Source organism: Anabrus simplex, chromosome 11 (genome assembly GCF_040414725.1).
Source record: "Anabrus simplex isolate iqAnaSimp1 chromosome 11, ASM4041472v1, whole genome shotgun sequence".
Taxonomy (NCBI): Eukaryota; Metazoa; Arthropoda; class Insecta; order Orthoptera; family Tettigoniidae; genus Anabrus; species Anabrus simplex.
Window position 1 is genome coordinate 95937400 of NC_090275.1, and position 24533 is coordinate 95961932.

The 24533-nt window shown below is 38.4% G+C and overlaps 1 protein-coding gene across 1 annotated transcript in view; it reads right to left on the reverse strand.

Annotated features, from left to right (window-relative positions):
- Positions 1 to 1097: 1097 nt before the first annotated feature.
- LOC136883062 (persulfide dioxygenase ETHE1, mitochondrial) overlaps positions 1098 to 24533 on the reverse strand; it is a 98111-nt gene continuing 74675 nt past the window's right edge. The window contains exons 5-6 of the mRNA XM_067155210.2: positions 18526 to 18642; positions 1098 to 1355 (exon numbers count right to left, since the gene is read on the reverse strand). Coding sequence (XP_067011311.2) covers positions 1309 to 1355; positions 18526 to 18642 — 164 coding nt within the window. The 3' untranslated portion in view covers positions 1098 to 1308. The remainder of the gene's footprint in view (positions 1356 to 18525; positions 18643 to 24533) is intronic.

A 24533-nucleotide genomic window follows, 5' to 3' on the forward strand; every position in this document is an offset into this window, starting at 1 on the left:
TCTAGTACACTTGATTCTTGACAAACCCCCATAAAAAAATATCAAGTGGCGTAATGTCGGGGCTTCTAGGGGACCAAGCAATCGATGGACTACTTCTCCCAATTCAGCGATCTGGTAACTCACAATTCAAGAAATCTCTTACAAGTTCCACATAATAGCAGGGTGCAAGACAAGATTTGGACGTTAAACCCTCATCACGATCACAGGTCACGTGTAAGTTCTTAGTCCTGCATGGAATATCAACACCACATGCTTGCTTCATAAATTTTATCTATAATTCATGTCTTGCCTTAACTTTATTGATTTTGACTCTACCAAGACCGAAACTAGTTTCATCAAATATATGTAACTTTTTTAAGGTTACAATAAATAGTATTGAACAGGTGGAAACATTTAGCTTTTGTTCTACATTCAATTTTATCATTTAACCTCTTAGTAAGATTATGATCGGTCCATGTCCTATAACTCGTTTTCCGGTCCCTGATCAACCTGTTACTATACCTTATATTCTTTTAGTAAAACAAAGACATTGTTCTGCCAAGGCAATATTACTAACTCTTACCTCTACACAAGGAAGAGAATCATGAAAATGAATGACTGATGGAGTCAACAAGGAAACACTCAAATTCTAGAATATTTTTTGCTTTACGTTGCACCAACACAGATAGGTCTTATGGCGATGATGGGACAGGAAAGGGCTAGGACTGGGAAGGAAGAGACTCAGTCCCAGCATTTGCCTGGTGTGAAAATGGGAAACCACAAAAAACCATCTTCAGGGCTGCCGACATGGGGTTCGAACCCACTATAATACGCTCAGAATAGGTGAGAAGTGGTTAAGAAAATACATTTTTAAAAAAATATTAGACAGTAGACATACAAGACTACTTGCTCGTTAATAGTCTGTGTTGTCTTCAATCAGCAACAGCAGAAGAATGTTCCAGAAAGTAGTTTTTTTTAACAAACAGAAATTCAATCCCAACTCCAATCATTTTGCTTTTACTAACTAAAAATATATTAGATACACAGTTGGTACCTGAATAATCAATTTCACAAGACAAAACATTACTCAAAGCATGTCAATAGAAAAAATATCTTCATTTAAGTAAACTGACAATAAAATATATATTTTCACAAACAAAACTTTGTACAATAAAAACACTTTGTGATTTTAAGAAAGGTACATAGATTTCATCTTGACAAGGAACATACTTCAATAATACATACAAAAATACTTCACAATTTTCAAGTTTCACTAGGTACAGAGACATTTACTGCTCCGTCAAAGGTGGTAAAAAAATGCCCAGTCTTCTAAATGTCATACATGCCACAGCACTTATTGGCAGGAACTGCTTTATCTGAAATGTGATCAGCAAAACAAACCATTTCAAAACTATGACAAACCTTATAATAAAAAAATTAAATTAAAAACAACACACACACCAACATTTAACAGATATGCTACATGTTTAAAGTAAGCTAGTGTTCAAAAAGGGATGGTTAGACAACAATATGCCATGTTACACAAGACGGAATTTTAAACTGTTCGTTTACATAGTTTCCCAACACCTGGTGCTGAAACCTGGGAAGGAAAGACGTGATTGGAATACATTATGTTACAAATTTTCAACTTTTTTTAAAAAAAATTAGAAATACCACCTTCCGAGGAAGGTAGCCATATATGTTTGTTAAAGAATGGTGTACAATATATATATATATATATATATATATATATATATATATATATATATATTTCCATTTATTAAAGAACAACCTCCTGTATTTACAGGCTGCCATTAAAACAAGGCAAAACTTATAAAGGTTTATGTATGAACTACTACTACTACTACTTCTTCTTCTTCTTCTTCTTCTTCTTCTTCTTCTTCTTCTTCTTCTTCTTCTTCTTCAAGAACGGGTCACTTAGGACCACGGGGAATTAATATTTGTTGGTTTTTTCCTTTTAGCCCAGTATTCTTTCATACATAGTGCATGGGTGTGTTTTCATTGCAGAGACCATACATGTTGTTAGTCATTCTCTTGTCATCCTCAAAGCCCCATGCAAGTGCGATTTTTCTGATTTTATCTCGGTCCAGTAGATTTGGTGATCCTAATTCCTTCAGGCCTTTCTCTGTCTGTCTGTACCTATTTGATCTATTGGTTTAATTTTTTAAGAATGTGTAAAATTCTATGAGTCAGTCTGAGTCATTCTTTCTAAGTGCCCCACGCAACTGTATTCCCATGCGCATTGTGTCTAATTCTGGAGATTCTGTTATATAATTCGCAATTTGGTTTGGTAAAATGTACTCAATCTTTGATTCTCAGTCCTAGGATTTTTCGCATTATTTTACGTTCATTCACTTCTAATTGTCCTTTTAGTGTTTTGTGTTGGAGACATAGTTTCTGACGCATAGAGAGCTTCGGGTTTGGTTGCTGTAGTATAGTCACGGATTTTGCAGTTCCAGGAGAGACTTTTTTTGTTGTATTCTTTGTTAACAGAAATGCAGTCTCCATTTCCTGAAGTCACAATTCAATAGATTTCTTTTCATTTCAATTTTCAGTAATCCATTCACCTAAATATTTAAATTCTTTGACTCAAGAGATGTGGTTGGAGCCAATTTGGAGTTCAGATGGGGCAGTTTTGACGTCTGTCATAAATTTTGTTTCTTCAAAAGAAATTTGTAACCCAATTTTTTCTGCTTGTTCTTGTAGGCGTTTTAAGTTAGTTTCGTGCATTGGGGATGTCTTGGAATACAATTTATAGCTATGCTACAGTTAACGTACACTAAAAGGGTGGTCCAAAATTTGGCATGGCTTTTTCAATACAAATAGTACAATTTCATCTCTTACATTACTGGATAAGCCAAAATGCTTCCTAAATTCCTCACACAATTTTGGAATAGTTTCCCGCATCCCCAGTAAGATACCAACACTTCGATGTCAGCCAGATTTAACTTCTCATTGAAGTATGGAATGGTGGGACTATCTTCTTTCCATTGTCCACATCATGAGGCTTACCACAACCTTGTTCAAAGCAAATTGTAGGATCAATAATAAACCCCTGCCTAGTTTTGGTATTGTAGGCTAGAATGTCAACACATTGTGTTGATTCATTCTCAGCAACACAGGAGCATTTCTCAACAACTTCCCAACCATTAGAGCTGCAGCAATCTTACATTGTACAATATGATGGCGAGCATTTTGCAGCAGCATTTCATGACCACATCGTCCCAAGACATACCCAAGGGTTTCTCTCTTCGGGCATCCATGTCTGCATGGGGTACCATTTTGAGACCTTCCAGAAATAGCTTTAATTTCGACAACATTCGCATTCATGCGATCCGTCTTATTGGATATCCATTTGTTGCTTTCCGTGAACAATGCCACTCCCTTTCCTCTTCCAGATTTCAAACTCATGTCTCTGCAGTTCTTTTTGAAAGCAGATCACTGTAGATTTTGTTAAGGGGGGACATATGCAATATTACAGTATAACAGCATTTTTATTATAACTCAGGGCATTTTAGAGTTAGCTTTACCAAACTTTGTATACACATAAATAGGTGTCAGAGGAATGTTTTCCACCAATATGAAAAGATAATATTTAATATTTTTCAAATTCTGAAAATTCAAAATCTGAAAATTTTGTCATGATGTAAGGAACATTCACTCAAAAACTGTCTTTGCTATGAACTTGAACTTTTGTATATAGACTGTAAGAAAGCAGTTGAAAAATTCTCTCGAACAGAATTAGTCAGAATGTTTTTGTTTTTTATAAATTATATTTTCAATTCTAGAAAAAAATATTGACCTCTTTTATAGGTATATATAAATGCATAATTTCTTTCCAAATTTATTTAGGAAAAAACTGTCTGAGGGTATTGTAGACCTAGTTATTTGCAATAACTGTACCAAATTACAGTAGAATAGCCCTATTAGTTTAGGAGAAAATATTCTGTATATGTTGCAATATGTAATTTACAGGAAATGAAGAAAGAAAATTTGAAATGCTATTTACCAGAAACAAACAACTAATGCTCGCCATAACCATATTCCTCTTCTTCTTGTGACTCTTCTAAACCTCTCCTTTTCACCTGTTTCATTTGCCTGGACTCTTTGATGAGCATTTCCCCTGGTAGTTTTGAAGCAGCAATGCGTTGGTCGTCTATCTTTCCCAGAATTGTCCGCGTGTAAGCACCAGCATCAAGACCAAACCTTTCAAGGACCTTGATTCTTCCGTTATTTCCATCACTGAACACCAAACATGCATCATATGCAGCAATTTTAACATCAGAAGCAGCAAATGTTGTTTTTGGACACCTTTTCCATATTAACTGGTTGTAACTCTCATTTGCGTTTTGAGTTTTGCCATGGGTGCATTTTTTTAACAGATCTGGTTGTGCTAGAATCCGGAATGTGGGCTTGATGGCATTCATTACAGCTTCAGGAAGATTGTGTTTATGTTTATATGATCTTCCTTCTGCCTGTGCTTGTTTATATTTGCACCAGGTTATGCTGCAAAGAGTATGTATTGCATGTTCATCAGTAGAGAGCTTGTGAAAAAATATTGTCCACACTGCTTTTTGCATGGCTTTGACATCTCCAACACTGTCTCTTATGGCCTTTCCATAGTAAACCTGCAGACTGTGTATGTCTTTATCTGTGAGCCTGTGTAAGCCTCCAAGTGGTTTCCCGTCTTGAAGCATTTTGCCTTTCAGTTCATGCTTTAATTTCAGCAGTCTACCACCCATCCTTTTCTGAATGTGCCCTACACACTCAAGTTTTTTGATTGGAGCATCTGAACCATAAGGTTCACTTTCAAATACAGATTTGAAAGAAGAGGAATCTCCATCTCCTAAATACCTTGTGTATTTTACATTGTGAAGTGTCTGGTTCCGATGAAAAATTAGTTTCGTACCAGCAGGTTCCATTCCACCGCTCGTACCTGAATGGTTTCGGGCACAAAACATTTTTTATGTTTCTCCAACCACCTTTCTTCTTCCACCTTATCTTCAGATGGTTTCCTCAAGGCACATGCACTGCAGTATTTACTCATTACCTGAAGATCAAGAATTTTTCCAGTAACTATGCTTATTACAAAGGTGATACAGTGAAGGGAGGTGTGGCCACGCTTCATCCAAGTACCACCACAAGAAACAGCCAGATCAGTAGCAGGACAATCATTATTTACAAGTTCCCTGTTCAAGATAACTACTTCTCTAGCAGCATCAGCCATACTCTCTTTACTTTCTATTTCTAGGGCACCAAGAATGTGATTGTTGAGGGTAGTGAACCTGCTTGATGGTGGTGGCATGTTCATCAAACCACACAACAAATTTGTGCCTTCCTTCCCCACCCCAATGCATCTCATGGCATAGCATAACCTCAAATTTGCTTCAAAAACCTTATTGTGTGAGGTAGATGTAAAAAAAATGGTATATCAGTCTGACAGTTCTCACAAAATAGATGTAATTTGCATACTACACTGATATTGTCTTCACTGTCAAAGAGTTTCAGTGATGTTTTTCCACAAACAGCACTTGCACAAGAAGAAGATATGACACTGCTCAGAATTCCTAAATCTATAAATCTGTAACCACTAGTTGCTTTACGTCCCGTGCTGTCTTCTGAGGATATATGAGATCCAAGTTTCTTCTTTGATGCACTACCATTGTTCACAGGTGAATTTTCAGAGCCATGAGTTGGTGCCTGGCACACAACGTTTGTATTTTCCTTTCAAATTCATAAAATGCGGAACTTCTTCACTTTTCTAAAAACTCGCAGACTAAATCTAGGCATTATAAAAGGCAAAGAAACCCGCAAAAGTAATAAAACTCACTCACTTACTCCGCTCACTTCAGAAATTGGTTTATAATCTGGAAACAACAATAATTTGCAACTCTGTTTACAGCGGAAGTGGGCTATGCACATGCAGCAATACAGCGGAAGTTGTCGCAGCCTTCTTGATTGCGCAGTAAGAATTATCTCAACTTTTGCCCGTCCAAATGGACAAATTATTTCAGTTTATGTCATGATGACTATCACGAAAGGGGCGTGGCCTTATGCACGTTGAAACAAAATATTACTTTTGACACACTTGTAGGCTGAATATCATCACGAAACTTTGGGAATATATTGTCAACCTATCTAACTAAATAACAACACTGTTTTAAAAAAATCGCACTTTTGACCCAACATCGCATACGTCCCCGCTTAATTCAGTAGGAGATAACAGGTTAAGGTGGGTACATGAGGATTTAAATTCACAGTCTAGCGGTCTGATTGCACCAATGGCGTTGTCACATGCAGAGTTACTTGCAGGGAGTTGCAGTTCTGGGCAGTCTGGGGGAGAACGGAGAAAGATTTTGGAGAAATTTTAAAATTTCTGAAGTTAAAATGATGATTCAATAGAATTCTAGCAGATATTTTACCAGGTGGTGGGCGGTAATTATTGTTTTTAAGAGGAAGTATAACTAGGCAACCATCCTCTATATAACACTAATCAGAGAGGAAAAATGGAGGGGAAACGACACTTCAAAAAATGAAGGCATCGGCCAAAGAAAGACAAGGGCCATGAAGGGCATGAAAATGAAAGACTCCCTAGGCCTTGAGTGCCCCAATACCGTTGGGGTTGGAAAAGAACAAGCGTTGACCAAGTGCGGTCGGATAGGATATATGAAAGTGAGGAGCTTGGTACAAGTAATTGGAATCAATGCCAGGACTCAGCTAAGGCCCCCGTGGTTGCCAACCGACGCTCCCAAATTAAGAGCCTCTGGGACCCCATTTAGTTGCCTCTTACAACAGGCAGGGGATACTATGGGTATTGTTCTACCACCCCCACCCACAGGGGGGAAATATTTTACCAGGTATGAAGAGCAGGGATATGCTACAGTAATTACCACATATACTTTGATCGCCTTTTTTTTTTTTTTTTAAGATTGTGGCAATGGTGGAATTCTTCAAGAATTCCCATATTACAAGCATTACGGAGAAAAGCCTGATTTTCAGAGGTAAGCCTCAACTTTGGATGAGCTCAAGAGGAATGTTGTCAGGTCCAGGAGACTTTCTTGGTTTTAGATTATCAAGAGGCTCTCTAAATTCCTGAAAAGGTTGTGGAGGATGTTGTGGCACACATTGGAGGAAGTCTTCAGCAGCAGAAGAACTGTGGTTTAAGAGCAAGCTGAAGTGTTCCTTCTAGTGGTTCAAGACCTGTCAGTGAAAATGGTAGTATTGTCGGCAGCTATCAGGGTGCCCTATGAAGAAGTAACAAGTCCATGTATGTTGTATGTTGGGTATTCAGCCCGAAGGCTGGTTTGATCCTCTGCAGCTCCACCAACAGCTGTCATAAATAGCTTAGGCGTCACTGAAGAGGCGTACTAAGGAAATGAGGAGTGAGGTAGTTTCCCATTGCTTTCCTCACCGAACCAGCCGCTGCTATTTTATATCAGTCTGCCAAGCCCACTGAAATGCATGCACCAACCGACCCTATGAGCCATAACTTCACACCATTCATAACAGGGACTGGCTGCATAAGCAATGGTATTACTAGCATCACTCATACCTCAGTCACTCTCATATTGTCAAAGAGTCTGAGACAGGTCAATGAAAGTAACAAATTTGATATAGCCCATACCAGAAGACATAGTGCACTGTAATCACTACATCTCACCAACAAAGGCATACATATCTTTTATTCCAGCAAAAAGTTCTGTAGGTTTCTGGCATCAGATAGATTTTGGAGTTCTTTAAAACTTCTGTTGCCACCGGTTGTTTTTGATTATTCTTATTTCAGTCTGACATTTTTGCTTGAGCTCTTGATAATGTACTTTCTTCTCTATGGATGACAGATCCTGAGCAAGAGACAGTAGGCATCCCTTTTAGCAATGATGAGACTCAGAATCGTTATCATCATTGAACCAGTCTTTTCTCTTCCTTGCATCATAGCCAATACCCTTCTCTGAAGACACTCTGATGGCGTTTCTTAATCTGGTCCACTCTGATTCAACATCTTGGCGAGCATTTTGCAGCAGCATTCCAAGGCCACATTGTCCCAAGACGTATCTAAGGGTTTCTCTCTTCGGGCATCCATGTCCGAATGTTAATGGTTTGTTTTATTGATCACATTTCAGTTGGTTTAAAAGTGTGTCTTGGAAAGCAGTGCAGACTTCATTCTGACGTTTGATGATGTTGAATTTTCTCCTGGAAAGGTTCAAGCAGTAAGATCATGGGTTTTGATGTGCAAGAATCCTTAGGCAATTAACTAGAAGTAATCAATGTTTCAGCCTATAATATGGAAGAAATTAGATTTCTAATAGCACTTACTGAAATTGGTTTAGCAGTTGCAGAGATTACTCTCCACATACAAACTCACAAAATTTCTCTTTATAATATTAGTATAGATGACATCAAGAGCTGAGAAACAAGGTGCATCATAATGGATGCCATCACTGCCAACAGAAGAAAAGTGCCGCCAAACATCATTTTCCAAGTATCATTCAAGACTGATAAATAAGGTCTCAATAAGGTTGAGACTGGTTTACAAGTAACTTTGTTCTGCATAACTGTTTCGTACGGAAATTTCTGTAGGGCCCGGCAAAATGTAACTCAAATCATATTAATTAAACCACCTCTGTACGTCACCCATTTACAGGGTCTCTCTTATAAACCCAGACCGAATGCACGTGTTTGTACTCTGGGCTACGGCAGCTGCAGTATGGGAGGCGTGCGCATAGTTCTTGACCTTGCAAGCAGCCTGCATGTGTTCGACCTGCCAAGCATGAGTTGCCAGTCTGAATCCAAGCTGTTAACATGGTGAAACAGTTATCATTGCAACACCGTATTTTCATATGTAAAAGTTCTGGTTTCATCTTAGTGGTCGTGTGAACAGTCAGAACTCTCACTATTGGTGTGCAGAAAATCATAATGGTGTTTATGAAGTTCTTCATTATGATAGGAAGATTGGTGTTTGGTGTGCTGTTATTGCAAGACAAATAACTGGGCCTATTTTTCTTGCGAAGACAGTAAATGCAGAGAGGTAACAAGATGACATTTTGACGCCGTACCTCCATCGGTTAATGGAAGAAGAAAAATCACGTGGGTGGTGGTTTCAACAAGATTCAGCCCCTGCTCATACAGCAGAAGATTCCGTTCTTACAATCCCGGAAGTGTTTGCAGACAGAGTGATCAGTGCTGGTCTATTTCCCCCTCGTTCTCCAGATCTAACAGTGTGTGATTTCTACTTGTGGGCTAAACTGAAAGAAAAAGTGTATCAAACAAATCCTCACACATTGGAGGAAGTGAAAGAAAGAAAGAAAGAAAGAAAGAAAGAAAGAAAGAAAGAAGATATTACGAATGAAATCAGAAACATTACAGTGACAGAACTCACTTGCGTCAGCCAGAATGTGATTACCGGATACAATGCCTGTATAACCCAGGAAGGACGACACTTTCAGCATCTTTTATAATGTAAGATTTCATATAAGATTGTATACATCCGCATGATATAAGTTCGGCTGAGGAAGCTGCCATAGCGCAGAGTACAAACTCCATGCGTTTGGTCTGGGTTTATAAGAACGCCCCTGTATACCGTACGTAATTCGGTGTTATACACATTAATTTTCGTTAAATGCAGTTTATTCGTATGTAAAAAAAGTTAGAATACAGTAGTGTCACCAACATACGCATTTTCTCTGATCAAAACACAGGCGAGTGAGCACTATTGGTGGCAGAGCTTTAGCTGCTGATGTCGGAGGGGAGTGGTGGCATAGTGAAAGTCGTGGGAAGTGACAGCTTGGCATAAAGCTAAAGCAGAAAGATGACGAGACATGTGTTCGGGACATAGGACACGTTTCTCTTTTAGCTGTAAACAGGTTGTGCAAACGAGACACATTAAATAATGCCGAGAATAGACATTTACCATACTGAGTTATAAGTAGGGACCTAAAAAAATTGCATTTGCGATAAATGCGAATTTTTGAATCTTGTACTGAATCCAAGCCTATGGTAATTCTAATGTGGAATAAAATCATTTTTATGCATAAATAAAAGTGCGACAAAAATGTGAATTTTGACCCAAAATGCAAAATTAGTATGAATATGCGATTTTGGTGCAAATTCTGCGAAAATGTGCTATTTTACTGGCAAAAACAATATATTTCGGCAAAACCGTCAAAAATACTCAAAATATGATGCATAAATCTTTCGACCGTTCCGATAGATGAAGAAACGTAGCCGATCGATTGCTGCTTGCTACTTTAATCGATATTTACAATGGGAATAGCAAGGGGAATAAGATCTGTATCGATTATTATCGAAATGTAAATAGAGTGTCACGGAAATAATGAGATAGATGCAGCGTTGTTTTTCTGTTGTTCAAAACTGAAACTATTGAAGAGTAGAAAGTGGAGCGATCATTTAGGTTATGGGGCGCACGACAAAAACTGCACACGAATGGGCTCAGCAATATGCAAAGGATGGTTTATATGCCACAGATTCAGCGACATTGTTTTGCAAGTATTGTAACTGCCGAGTTGGATAGGAAAAAAAGATAGCATTGTGAAACATGTTAAATCTGATAAACAAGTGGGTAAGCGACGCGATAACAAAAGTTCAATCCCTGCTGCTAGTACGTCTCAAAGAAAGCTATCTTGTGTGCTTACACAGATAGTTGTAAACGACGAAAAATTTCCAGAGATTACTTCTCGAAACGCATGGTTGATTATTTGCCAAAGCAAATATACCTCTGGAAAAGCTGGAAATCAAAGAGCTAAGAGCCTGGATTACTGAGTTTTCAAATGAAGAGCTGCCATGTGTGAGAATTCTACGTGAAGTATATTTACCGGGTAAGTTTCTATTTCATTGATCGGGTACGGTTTAGGTAGGCTATTACGATCGAAACCACGCGCAAAATTGAAGGATACTGAATCTGAGTGCGATTTCCATATCGAACTATCTTACCTGTACCCAACTGATCCAGTAATTTTAAATTATTTTGTTATCATTTGTCTTTCTTCCTTTCTAGAAGTTGCATCTGACCACCAGAAAAGAACAGCAGAGGCTCTAGTGAGGAAGAACATCAACATACTCTGTGATGAAACTACAGATAGAATGGGCCGTTGCGTTTTTGTCATCATATTCCAACTCCCAGCTGGATCAAAAAGAAGAGCTGCACGTTGTTTCTGTGAACTATCTTGATGCAGGAAATGCTACAAACTGCTCTTATGCTGTTTTAGAAGCTCTGCGCAGTTATAGTGTACCAAATGATGCAGTTAAAGTGTTTGTTGATGATAGTGCCCCGTACATGACCCGGTGTTATGAAACATTAAGTGTGGTCATAAGGGGATCAATTAATGCATGTACAGTGCTGGGCACATAAGATCAGCTTGGTTGGCAATAGTTGGGTAGCAGTGATGACGGATTTAAATCATGTAGTTGCGATGGTAAAGTCCGCATTTTTTAACACAAGAAAGCGAAAATATAATTATTTACTACAATTCTTATCAAAGTAGGGTGCTTCAAAGGAAGCAAAGCTTTTTCCTACACCTGTCATAACCCGATGGAATAGCTGATTTCAGGCTGACTTTTATTTGAGTGTTTACTTTACTGATGTTGTTACATTTTTTCAAGATGTCTGACGTGAAAGACATCATACAAAGTAATAAACTTCATGGTTAGGTTCCGTATTGAGTTAAGACTATACTTAAAATAGATACAAATTTTTAATGTTCCACCTTATGTTTACAAAAACATTACATTGATATTAACAGGTACTAGTTTCGGTCCACTGTGGACCATCATCAGCCTAGCCGAAGTACAAAAGCAAATGACATAGTCATAAAATAGAATGAAGTAATGTGGAGAAATGAGAGAGGATCTAAAAGGATGGGATGGTGGTGGAATGGCATACAAAAGTGAAAAACCGTATACATGAATTATGATAAATGTAGCAAAGATGCGTTAACATTGACAAATAAAATCTTTGTGATGTCACATAAAATGTTCTGATGAGAAAGTCTTTGGTTGACGGTACTCCTGTGTTGCACAATTAAAGTTATATCTGGTATATACCAAGTCCTATGTTTCTGGAAAGTTCTGGATGTGAGTTCCACATTAGCGTAGAGGGGAAATTGTCCGATGAGACCAGTATAAAATTAAAAGTTGACAGAGTTGGGCATGTTCTATGGTGGAATGAAAACTTGCTGTGTTGCATTCAATACAGCAAGTTTGTTCCACATAGTGCAAGGTTCATTGGGTTCCGATTGAATTGAGACTACTTCTGTTTAACACAGCAAGTTTTCATTCCACCATAGAACATGCCCAACTCTGTCAACTTTTAATTTTATACTGATCTCATCGGACAATTTCCCCTCTACGCTAATGTGGAACTCACATCCAGAACTTTCCAGAAACATAAGACTTCATATATACCAGATATAACTTTAATTGTGCAATACAGGAGTACCGTCAACCAAAGACTTTCTCATCAGAAGATTTTATGTGACATCACAAAGATTTTATTTGTCAATGTTAACACATCTTTGCTACATTTATCATAATTCATGTATACGGTTTTTCACTTTTGTATGCCATACTACCACCATCCCATCCTTTTAGATCCTCTCTCATTTCTCCACATTACTTCATTCTATTTTATGACTATGTCTTTTGCTTTTGTACTTCGGCTAGGCTGATGATGGTCCACAGTGGACCGAAACTAGTACCTGTTAATATCATTGTAATGTTTTTGTAAACATCAAATGATTTTTAGTATTGAGAAGGTGGAACATTAAAAATCTGTACCTATTTTAAGTATGAAAGACATCAACAACTGTGGTATTAAGTACCTGACTGATCTGAGTGACTGAGAAGTGAATAGGCTTCACTCCCACATGGTTTTTGTCACAGATCATGCAGCTGGATTGGTCGACCTCCTTACTGAACTTGAAGGGTCTCTGTATCCTACCACTCATCTCCTTTACCCCAAACTGCATAACCTTGACGCCAGTTTTATCTTCATTTCTGAGGTGAATTTTTCTGCGGCAACTAATGATGCTTTGATTTAGCTCACTCCTCTAGAGCAGGCTGCATGTAGAGACACATTTGTCAAAGCTGCTCATTCTCCACAGTGCAAGCTAGCCACATTGAAAGCTAAAGACCCCAACCACACGCATTTTGTGTCAATTTCTCAAGCTTTGTATCCAAAAAATATAATTTTGAATAACACTGATAAATTAAATGAGCTTGAGAAATTGTTTGGAGTAACAGATCTCTCACGAAATGATATCTGGTCTGGTTACTGTTCTCTGAAACATCCAATTCAAACCCAGATGAAAGAAAGTGAAAAATGTGATGTCATGCTTGCATTAACTGCAGTTCAGTGTGAGTTCAGCATATTTGCTAAATACTGTCTTGAGTTGTTGTGAACCCCAACAAACAATGTAGATCGCGAGCGCGTGTTGTCCCATTACAACACAGTGGTTACAGACAGATGGTGGAGAGAAAAAAAAAAAAAAAAAAAAAAAAGCAATGCCGAAGTACTGACAATGCTTTTGTTTGAACAATGAATTTGTACTGTGTATGAACAAAGGACAATAATTGCACTTCATAAACTTGGAATCATTAAAATTAATAATACCATGCCATTATTTTAACTTTGTAAATAGATGCTAATTTTGGAAAAAAAAATAGATGCTAATTTTGAAACAAATATATGTAAATTTTTCAGGTCCCTAGTTATAAGAAATATAATCTATGTTAACATCGATGCTTTCATGGCCCACACTGTAGTCATGGGCTTATGATGCTGTGTCAAGAAAACAAGGTGAGAGAACTTTGCCCTGAATCTTCTACAATAATGAGGGTTTTAATTTAAGAATGTTTGCCGTTGGAGCTATAGTGGTATCCTCATTCGTCATGAGGTGGGTCACTGTATGCTGGCACAGTGCTCAAGCGGGAGCTGACGACAACATAAGCTCCAATTAAGATATTCTATCACATCGTCTGTGCGTGAGAAGTGTCAGAGAGGACATCAGACTGTTCTATTCTATCCTGGTGTCTTTCGTTGCATTTTATTTTATTAGTTTCTGTTTATTTCTTCTACCACATTCGCCTGATGTCCTCTCTGATACTTCTTACGTACAGACGGTGTGATAGAACATCTTAATTGGAGCTCAATGTTGTCATCAGCTCCCGCTTGGTGCGCTGTGCCAGCATACAGCGAGCCACCTGGTGACGAATGAGTGTATCACTACATCTCCAACACTAAGCATTCTTAAATTCAAACCCTCATTATTGTAGAAGACTTCCTCGTGAACAGTTGAGAGTTTCTTCTGAAGACACGGAGTATAGGTCCCTGTGAAACATAAAGAGTTTCACCTTGTTTTCTTGACACGGCAAAAGCCCATATCATGTCTATAATGTATGTTACTGTCAATCGGCCCTGGAGAACGGAAAGAGAAAATAAATACGCTGTGTGAGAAAGTAAAATTTATAGAAGTGGACAATAATCCACATTAAACTAAAACTGAAATAGCTGGAGACTTAGGAATTTCTTATACCTCCCTTTGCACAGTCATTAGTAAAAGAAAAACTATAATAGACAAATTTTAAAAAACTGGGTTCAAAATTAACAATGTTGATCAAAGATATCGCTGAAGGGATCGGGTATGCTGATAACAGAATCGCTAACAGCAACGAGAAAGGACATACTAAACGCCGCGCGTGACCACTTCGGTCAGAAATCTGTATGGACTAAGGATGGACGTATCATTATTCTAAGCTCTGACGGGAAGAAAATTCAAGTGACAACACGAGCTGACCTTAACAATGTTATTCAAGCAGCTAGGGGGTGAAACAGTGTGAAGTAACGACAATGTGGATTAGTTTAAGTTTGTATTATAGTGTTTTAATATTGAGTGTGAATGTGATTGAGTGCATGAAAAGCCGGCGCGATATCAGAGGAAATACGCAGGTAAGAAGCATGTATTCTTCTTGGTATTCTGCTTTGTGTGATGAGTACTGTTATAACCACTTCCAGCTATGGACTTGACTGTCTCTCTACCCCTAACCTCTCCTATCCGAGAACGGAGACACCCCGCTCCCAGAGTTCATTAGTGAAAGTATTTCAGGCCAACGCACGTTCATTGAATTGCATTCATTTAAATTCTCAATCCCTACCTGCTCACCATGATGAGCTAACAGCTCTCCTTGAAAACAGTAATGTACACGTAGCTTGTATCAGTGAGAGCTGGTTACGCGCAACTATCCCTAGTAGTACGGTACACATAACGGGCTATAATATTTACAGGCATGACCGAATAGATAAAAGAGGTGGAGGAGTAGCCTTGTACTGTAGAGATGATATTAAATGTAAAATCGTATGCACATCTGCCCACTGTGCCGACCCGAGACCCGAGTTCATTTTTGCCGAGATCACTGTGACAACAGTTAAAGCCCTAATAGGAGTTGTTTATCGGCCACCACGGGTAGGTCACCTCTCAGACATTGAAGACATCCTGCAGAGACTATCACCTGCTTATGAACATATTTTAATATTAGGAGACTTCAATACTAATTTACTGGAACAGGCTGGAGATACAAAGCAACTCTTAAGTATTTTCCAGACGTGTGACATGACAATACTTCCACTAAAACCGACAAATCATACGTCATCTTCACATACACTAATTGACTTAATGGTCACTAACAACCCACAGAAAATAGTGTCACATGGACAAATTCCTACCCCTAGCATATCGGCACATAACTTAATATACTTGTCTTACTCGCTCAAAGTACCGAAGTATAAGTCCAGATACATCACATTCAGGGACAATAAACATATAAACTTAGATCATCTGAGAGCTGACGCCTTGAATAATCCTTGGGAAGACGTAAAAAATATAAACAGTATCGATAAGAAAGTAGAAACTTTAAGTTCACTTATACTTGGTCTCCTTGATAAACATGCACTTAAGCGTACGGCCAAAGTCTCCCGACCTCCTTCTCCGTGGCTGACTGATGACATTAAACAAATGATGTCTCACCGTGACGCGTTACACCGGCTCTACAGACGCACACACTCTTCCAGTGCGCTTGAACAGTATCGGACACTTCGGAATAGAATTCGAAATAAGAAATTTTCTTTTTACAATCACCTGGCTGGAAATTTAAATGTGTCAAACACGTGGAAACAACTTTGTTCCATTGGAATTGAGAAAGCTTTGCCCCGGCCATGTAATCCAGACATCTCTCTGGAGAGATTGAATGCTCATTTTTCTGAAATAAAAATTAAACCAGAAATACACACAATATCACACACTACAAAATCTCTTCTGAACCAGCCACCACCAAATAGGCCATACTTTGAATTTCGCGAAGTCACAGAGACTGACGTGAAACGCGAGGCATTATCAATCACATCATCTGCTGTAGGACCTGATGAAATACCCATACTCATAATACAACACATCATTGACATTATTCTTCCCGCCATTACTCATATATACAACACGTGCCTCACAAGTGGCCTCTTTCCAAAAATGTGGAAAAATTCCATTATAAATCCTGTTCCCAAAACTTCCTCACCTGTACTTATAACAGATTATCGACCTGTTTGCATACTTTCATCTTTCTCCAAGCCTCTTGAACGCATAGTACACGTGCAATTAACTGACTATTTAAATAAATACAAACTACTTGACCCTTTACAATCGGGTTTCAAAAAGGGACACAGTACGGCCTCTGCCCTGCTGAAAGTTACAGACGACATGAGACGTGCTATGGACGAAAGGCAGGTGACGTTACTTGCACTTCTTGATTTTAGCAGCGCTTTTGACACAGTAAATATAGACGTACTGGTTGCTAAATTGAAATCGCTTCACCTTGGACAGACAGCTCTAGAATTCTTTCTCACATATCTTATGGAACGAAAACAACGCGTAATTCTTCAGAATAGGTCATCCGAATGGGTAATGAAATATTCAGGAGAACCACAAGGCTCTGTACTTGGACCACTTCTCTTTGTTATCTATATTAACGATATATCGACATGGCTAAGACACTGTAAATACCACTTGTATGCTGACGATCTACAGATCTATTATCATTCCAAAATTTCAGACATCAATCAAGCAATAGGTTATATGAACTCTGACTTAAATAATATCTGTGCATACGCTCATGAAAACTGTATTTTAATTAATCCATCAAAATCTAAAGCTATTATTGTTGGGCAGACGAAACAAATCAGTGCGGCAAAAAACAAAAACATTCCTCCACTAACTTTATCTGGTAAAATGATTCCGTACGAAAACTCCGTAAGAAAGCTTGGTGTAATTATAAACGAGAATCTTAACTGGGGAGAGCACATTACAAATATCTGTAGAAAAGTGTACGCGTCCCTTCACCCACTAAAATATCATCAAAATATGCTGCCACTACACATGAGAATTAGGCTTATAAATACTCTTATCCTCCCTATATTTTCCTACTTTGACGTAGTACTAATTGATGCCACGAGAGAACAGCTAAACCGATTACAACGTGCTATTAACTCATGTATTAGATTTATCTTTTCCTTACGGTATGATGTTCATGTTACCCCTTATTATCGACAAGTTTCCCTTCTAAAATTTGAACAATATAGAAACCTCCACGAGGCAGTATTAATCTTTCGGGTATTAAAAGAGAATATCCCATACTACTTATCTTCACAACTCAATTTCCTATCCTCTTTCCACCAGCATAACACACGCTCCGGCAGTACACTTGCTATCCCTCTCAGCAGGTCAGCAGCATTTAGCCGTTCCTTTGTTGCAAATGGAGCTAGAATATGGAATTCTTTCCCCCACAACATTCGAGCCATAAATTCCTTAAATTCCTTCAAGTTGTCTTGCTGTGAGCATCTCCTCGATGTGTGCCGCCAGGCTGAATGCATCTGGTAGAGTGAATGTGTGTATGAATGTACGTTTACTGTGCTTATGGTATTTTGTGTCATTCAACTTTTAATTTGTAACGATAGTTTTAAGACATGACTAAGAATATTTATAGAGTTTATGTTATTTTGTTTCATACTTTGTTTCTAGTTTGTAATGGTAGTTTTAAGATAAGATTATGAATATTGCTCTCAGATGTACATTGTTAATGAAGTGTGGTTAAGAGGACCATAAGTCCTAACTTCGCCACTACAAATAAAGGCAAATATAATACATAATATAATAATGTTGCAAACCTGATGTATCAAAAGAATCATAAGTACAAATTACACTTTTAATTTATATCTATGAAATAACCTGTCTTTAATCTTATCCCTCAAAATTGAGAAAATTATTTTAATAACATGACATAACCTCTAAACCTGATTTGTACGCGATTCTTAGTTGTATGTCAAATCTGCTCTACGTATAACTAGGGTTCCACTGAACATCAAATTCTGCCTTTTAGCGAGTGAATTTTACACCACCATACAATTAAGAGGAGATGCTCTTTCAAAGTAACATCAGATTAGATATTTAGTAAGATGTTTTTGTAACTTACCGATCATTTTGGGATAGGGTAAATTCAGGTTTTCCATAATCTTTACAAACTCATTCAGTTGTTTACACAAACGAGGGTTATATTTCTTCTCCTCTCCAACAGTAGATACCGTCTGACCTAGGAACAATAACAAGGAAAATTTAAACTTAGCAGACCAATGAAGTATAGACAGTCTATGACAAACACACACAAGATTTTTATCACCATCCTTCCAAAGGATTGTACTTATAAGATAATGAACAGCGAACAACCCAAGTTCTGAAGATGGTTTTTGTGGTTCCTCATTTTCACACCAGGCTGTACCTTAATTAAGGCCACAGTGACTTCCTACCCCCTCCTAGCCCTTTCCTATACCATCGTCTCCGTAAGACCTATCTGTGTCAGTGCGACGTAAAGCAATTTGTAAAATAATTAAAATTTAAAAAACCAGGGTATGATGAACAGTGACCAGCACACAGAAATCCTTTGAAGGAGGACAGTGCTGAGTTATAAAAACTCACTCCAGATGGAGAAAGTGTTTTTCAGTAAGATCTTGCACCATGCTACACATCCAAAAAGCTTGCACCATGCCACACATCCAAAAAGGCCAACAAATTCTCTGAAGGCAAGATCATTGAAGTGTTCCCTTGACCTGGCAACTCACCTGCTATCAAACGCATCAAAAATTTATAGGCTATTTGATAGAAGGCAATGGTGAAACGGGATAGCATTAGAATAAAAGTTTTTGAAAAGTCCACCTTTTCAATAAAATAATGTTTTGTTGTGAGTCAATCACATGTCATGAGGGTACTAGTTTCAGCACCTGTAATGTGCCATCATCAGCCCCAGATGCAAATTGAACAATTATATACACATACCTAAAAACAACCTAAAACACTGGCATCTATGATGATGCATGAAATGAGTTAAAATTATGGTCCAATTTGAAACGCTGCAATATAAAATTCTTATAGAGACACTGTCGAAAATTTTATTAGTGAAACTGGATAGTTCAATGAAAGCGAACATGATCTGATCGCTTATCAAGGTGTGGTTTCAAGATTAAGAGATTAAGAGTATTTGCGAAAAATTGGTGGAATCCATGCCATGTTGTTTTGATGAACAAAAGTAGTCACAAAGTATTACGGAATGATTTTGTAATTGAATGGTTACCCCGAATAATGATCTAACCCACAAAAAATCAAAGTTGAGCTTTCTGTGGAATCATGATCTATCTGAATGCACTCACGGTTTCATGAACGTAAAACAACTTTAATGTCTTTGAAAGCAGAGTTATTTAATTTTCAATGTTGGCATCCCAGCGAATAGTGATGGGTCGAACTAGCTCTTTTGAGGGAGCTAGCTCATTCGCTCCCGCTCCTAACTGAGAGTCGTTCAAAAGAGTCGACTCTTGGGAGCGGGAAGGTAGGAGCGAGCCAGGAAGTCAGAGGCCGCTCTCCGCTCCAGGTTCTTTCGTTCATTCGTTCATCCGGTTTAGGGCAGACGGCTCTTTATGACTTCCGGTCGCTCTTCATGACTTCCGGTCGCTCTGTATGACTTCCGGGAACGAACGATATAGCGCAAATAGTTTATCTTTTCCACAACGGATGGCAGCACAATGACCAGTTTAGAAAGCTACTCTTGAAATAAAACAAATGAACCAGTAATATATGCACTCCTGGCAACATTGGCAAATAATCTAACGATAAAGCTTTATATACAGTAACGAAGAAATGTTTAACAAATATACAGTATTAATGGATAACATCTAATATTACTTTGTCTATGTTCCTTTCTTCTTAAAATGATGCTTTTCAAGACTGAATGCACCGTCACGAGACATATGTTCATGATATTGGCAATACTTACACGTTAATAAATAATTGTTTAAAAATGTAATGGGATGCAAGTTACTATAGTATATACTAAGCCATGAGTTACTTATTCATACAAGCCCAAAATAGTGTGATTTTACATTTTCTAGATTAATCATGACTCCCGTTTTTATTTGAAGGAGCGACATAGCGCGAGATAGTTCACCTTTTACACAACAGATGGCAGAACAATGTCGAGTCTGGCACGCTACTCTTGGAATAAAACGAACGTACACTGCTGGCAACATTCGCAATTAATCCAATGATAAAGTTTTATACACAGTAACGAAGAAATGTATAACAAATATAGTGTTGATTGATGACATCTAATATTACTTTGCCTAAGTTCCATTCTCCTTAAAGTGATGTCTTTCAAGATTGAATGCACCGTATGGGACGTATGTTCGAGATATTGGCAATACTTCCGTTCGACCCCGGCAATCTAGAAAAGCATAAGAAGAACCTCTATTCCTGTTCACGTAGTTTACATTTCACTCAAAAGATGTCATCAGAATATCCTCTTTCGACTGGAGCTACAGAAAGTTTCTCACTTGACTCTCCGCGTTGGAACAACAGATTTTTTCATTCATTAATGCAGCGTAAGAAATATAACTGATTAAACGCGATCTTTAACGAAAATAATGGAAACTGCTATCAGCACAAATGTACATACAACCAAGTATACTACAGTATGCATAGCATTTTGCCTTTTTTTTTTTTCGTGTACAGTACGGTCACACTCTCTTCTATTTCTTTTTTTTTTTAAGAACGATTAAACCGCATGAGACGTATATGTTCGATATATTGGCATTCCTTACACTACCTACTTCTTCTTCGACCACTTTTCCCCCCACACGTGGGGTTTCGCGGGTGCGAACTGTTCAGCAAATGTGGATTTGTCCCTGTTTTATAATAAATAATAATGTTATTGGCTTTACGTCCCACCAACTACATTTACGGTTTTCGGAGACGCCGAGGTGCCGGAATTTAGCCCCGCAGGGGTTCTTTTACGTGACAGTAAATTTACCGACACGAGGCTGATGTATTTGCGCACCTTCAAATACCACCGGACTGAGCCAGGATCGAACATGCCAAGTTGGTGTCAGTAGGCCAGCGCCTCAACCGTTTGAGTCACTCAGCCCGGCTGGCCCTGTTTTATGGCCGGATGTCCTTCCTGACGCTAACCTTATGCGGAGGGATGTAATCAATATTGCGTGTTTCTATGGTGGTTGGTATTGTGGTGTGTTGTGTTGTCTGAATATGAAGAGGAAAGTGTTGGGACAAACACAAACACCCAGTTTCCGAGCCAGAAGAATTAAATTCCCGACTTGGCCGAGAATCGAATCCGGGACCCTCTGCAGCGAAGGCCTCATTGCTGAACATCCAGCTAAGGAATCGGACTCCTTATACATTAATAAATAATTATTTGAAAATGTACTGCGGTGTACGCTTTGGTATGAGTTATTTAGCCTATATTTTAAATACAAAACTAGTGTTATTTTCTATTTGCCTTAATTCGATTTAAAACTACGATATATTATTTTATCCACTGTACCGTAAAACTGAAAGATTTTGGCAGTATGTTAATTCATAACTACGACCGCATTTAAGAAACAGGTGCGGATTTGTCAGAGTACCGGTATTTCTTAATTATTTCAGACAGAATAAAACTACGCCGTTTCTATTTGCCGAGTGGTATATTCAGTATTCTGGATAGTGACTGTTTGTTCATGCTTAGTTGCAGTTAGTTAACCCGAACTTCGTGTCTTTTATTTGCTCCTAACCTACTTGGATCTATACTAGGCCCTACATCCTTCATAGATTATGAGTGCATACAGGAAGTGAACAGGTAAGTATTGCTCAATAACATGTTGTTTATTTCATTTCATTGTTTCGTTAGGTTGCAAGTTGCCAGAACTATGGCACAAAAACGTACCTAGCAGACAGATCACAACCACTGCACGCAGGGCACTGACTGAATGCGGGAAGAGGCTAGACTGGGCAGCCTATAAAAAAGAAAGCGGCTTCTGTATGTCACGTGATTATCTGAGGCATGGTATTGGCTAGAAATGAACGAGAGTCGATGTGACGAGCTAGCTCTTTCTTGGAGTCGCAGTTGATAAAAGAGTCGGCTCGTGCTAGCTCTCAGGGAGCAAGGAGGGAGCTAGCTCATACAAGAGTCGACTCGTACTTGAACGACTAGCTCTCAAGGAGCAAGGAGGGAGCTAGCTCTTACAAGAGTCGACTCGTACTTGAACGACTAGCTCTCAAGGAGCAAGGAGGGAGCTAGCTCTTACAAGAGCAGACTCTCATTCAGAGAGCTAGCTCTGAGCTAGCTCTCTCCAATGAGTCGTTCAAAAGAGTCAGTTCGTTCATGAACGACCCATCACTAATAGTGATCTTCTTCTTCTTATTTTTCTACCGCTTATCCCACACCTGTGGGGTCGCGGGTGCGAACTGTGTCGCACATGTGGATTTGGCCCTGTTTTACGGCCGGATGCCCTTCCTGACGCCAACCCTGTATGAAGGGATGTAATCACTATTGCGTGTTTCTGTGGTGGTTGGTAGTGTAGTGTGTTGTGTGAATATGAAGAGGAAAGTGTTGGGACAAACACAAACACCCAGTCCCCGGGCTAGAAGAATTAATCAGAGACGATTAAAATCCCCGACCCGGCCGGGAATCGAACCCAGGACCCTCTGAACCGAAGGCCAGTACGCTAACCATTCAGCCAACGAGTCGGACATCACTAATAGCGATCTATCTGTAAGAAAATGGCAGATCAACACAAGCAAGTTCTTAGCAGCAGTGCTGAAAAACAATTAAACAAAGGTCGGAAACGTAGAATTAACATATCTGAATGGAAGGATAATAGAAATAAATCATTGAGGAATGCTGGGGGCAAGAACAGGAAAGGACGTTTCGTTCCAGGAAAATGTTCATCACAACTGGTGAGTGGAACAGTGATCTAACCTTAAAGTGTACTGAAAGTGGTTTACAAAGTTGTATCTATGTTCATAACCATAAGCAATGTAAAGTGATGTATTTCAGTAAACCGTATTTAATTCAAGTTGTATTCAGTGCACAGGAATAATGATTTGAGACATCAAAGTAATTTAAAAATATTATTTTTAGGTTAATGTATGCCACTGCCAATATCAATGTGGAGAGGTTTTGCCAGATATGAAGAAGCTGTTGTTTCAAAACTTCTACCAACTAACATATGATGAACAGTCCAGGTTTTTAGTAGGGTGTATAACCTTCAGAGGGTGTAAAATGCAGAGAAGTTGAGAAAGACGTATCAAGAAGACAAGCAACGTTTAAGTACAAACGTTGTGTGGATGGCAAAACATACAACGTATGTAGGAAAATGCTACTTGATGCATTCCAAATTTCTTCTTGTGGAGTGTAAACACTTCAGATGAAAATTTAAAAAAACCTTGATATTTCTGATAAGAGGGGGAAGCATTTTAATTGTCCCCATGCGGTGGCCTATAATGTTAAGCAACTTGAAAGAGATCATATTAATTCTATACCTGCTCAAGAGAGTCATTACTCTAGGCCTGTCTCACAGGGGCTTTATTTACGTTCAGAACTTTGTGTAGAAAAGCTGTATGATCTTTTTAAAGAAATCAATCCTGATGTCAATTGTTCACGTAGCACATACAGAGATATAATCTATTAGTTTCATATCCGTATTGATGTTTAATATACACAATTACAAAGATGGGAGCTTTCCTCCTAATCAATATTTTATTTTTATTTTATTAATATACAGCACCGGTTTCGACCTCCTTTGAGGTCATCTGCAGCTGGTCATAGAATATAATGTTAACGTAACATATAATTATAAAACAACACTAAATCTAATAAAGAATGTCATATGATATTAATATTGGCATTGTAGTATCAGAGATGCCAACCTTTGAAGTGGGTTATCAACCCTCAGAAAATTTTCGAGTCAAATCCAAAGTATCCTCCTACCTTCTCGATAATGACCCAACCTTTGCCCTTTCCGAGAGCTATCTATTCTAAAGTATTTCATATTACACCATAAAATTTACACATTAACAGTTCTGTCACAAAACATTCTTTGTAGCTTATTTTGCACCCAACAGCTGCTTTTCAGAGTGGATTTTCTTGAATCATCCATCTCT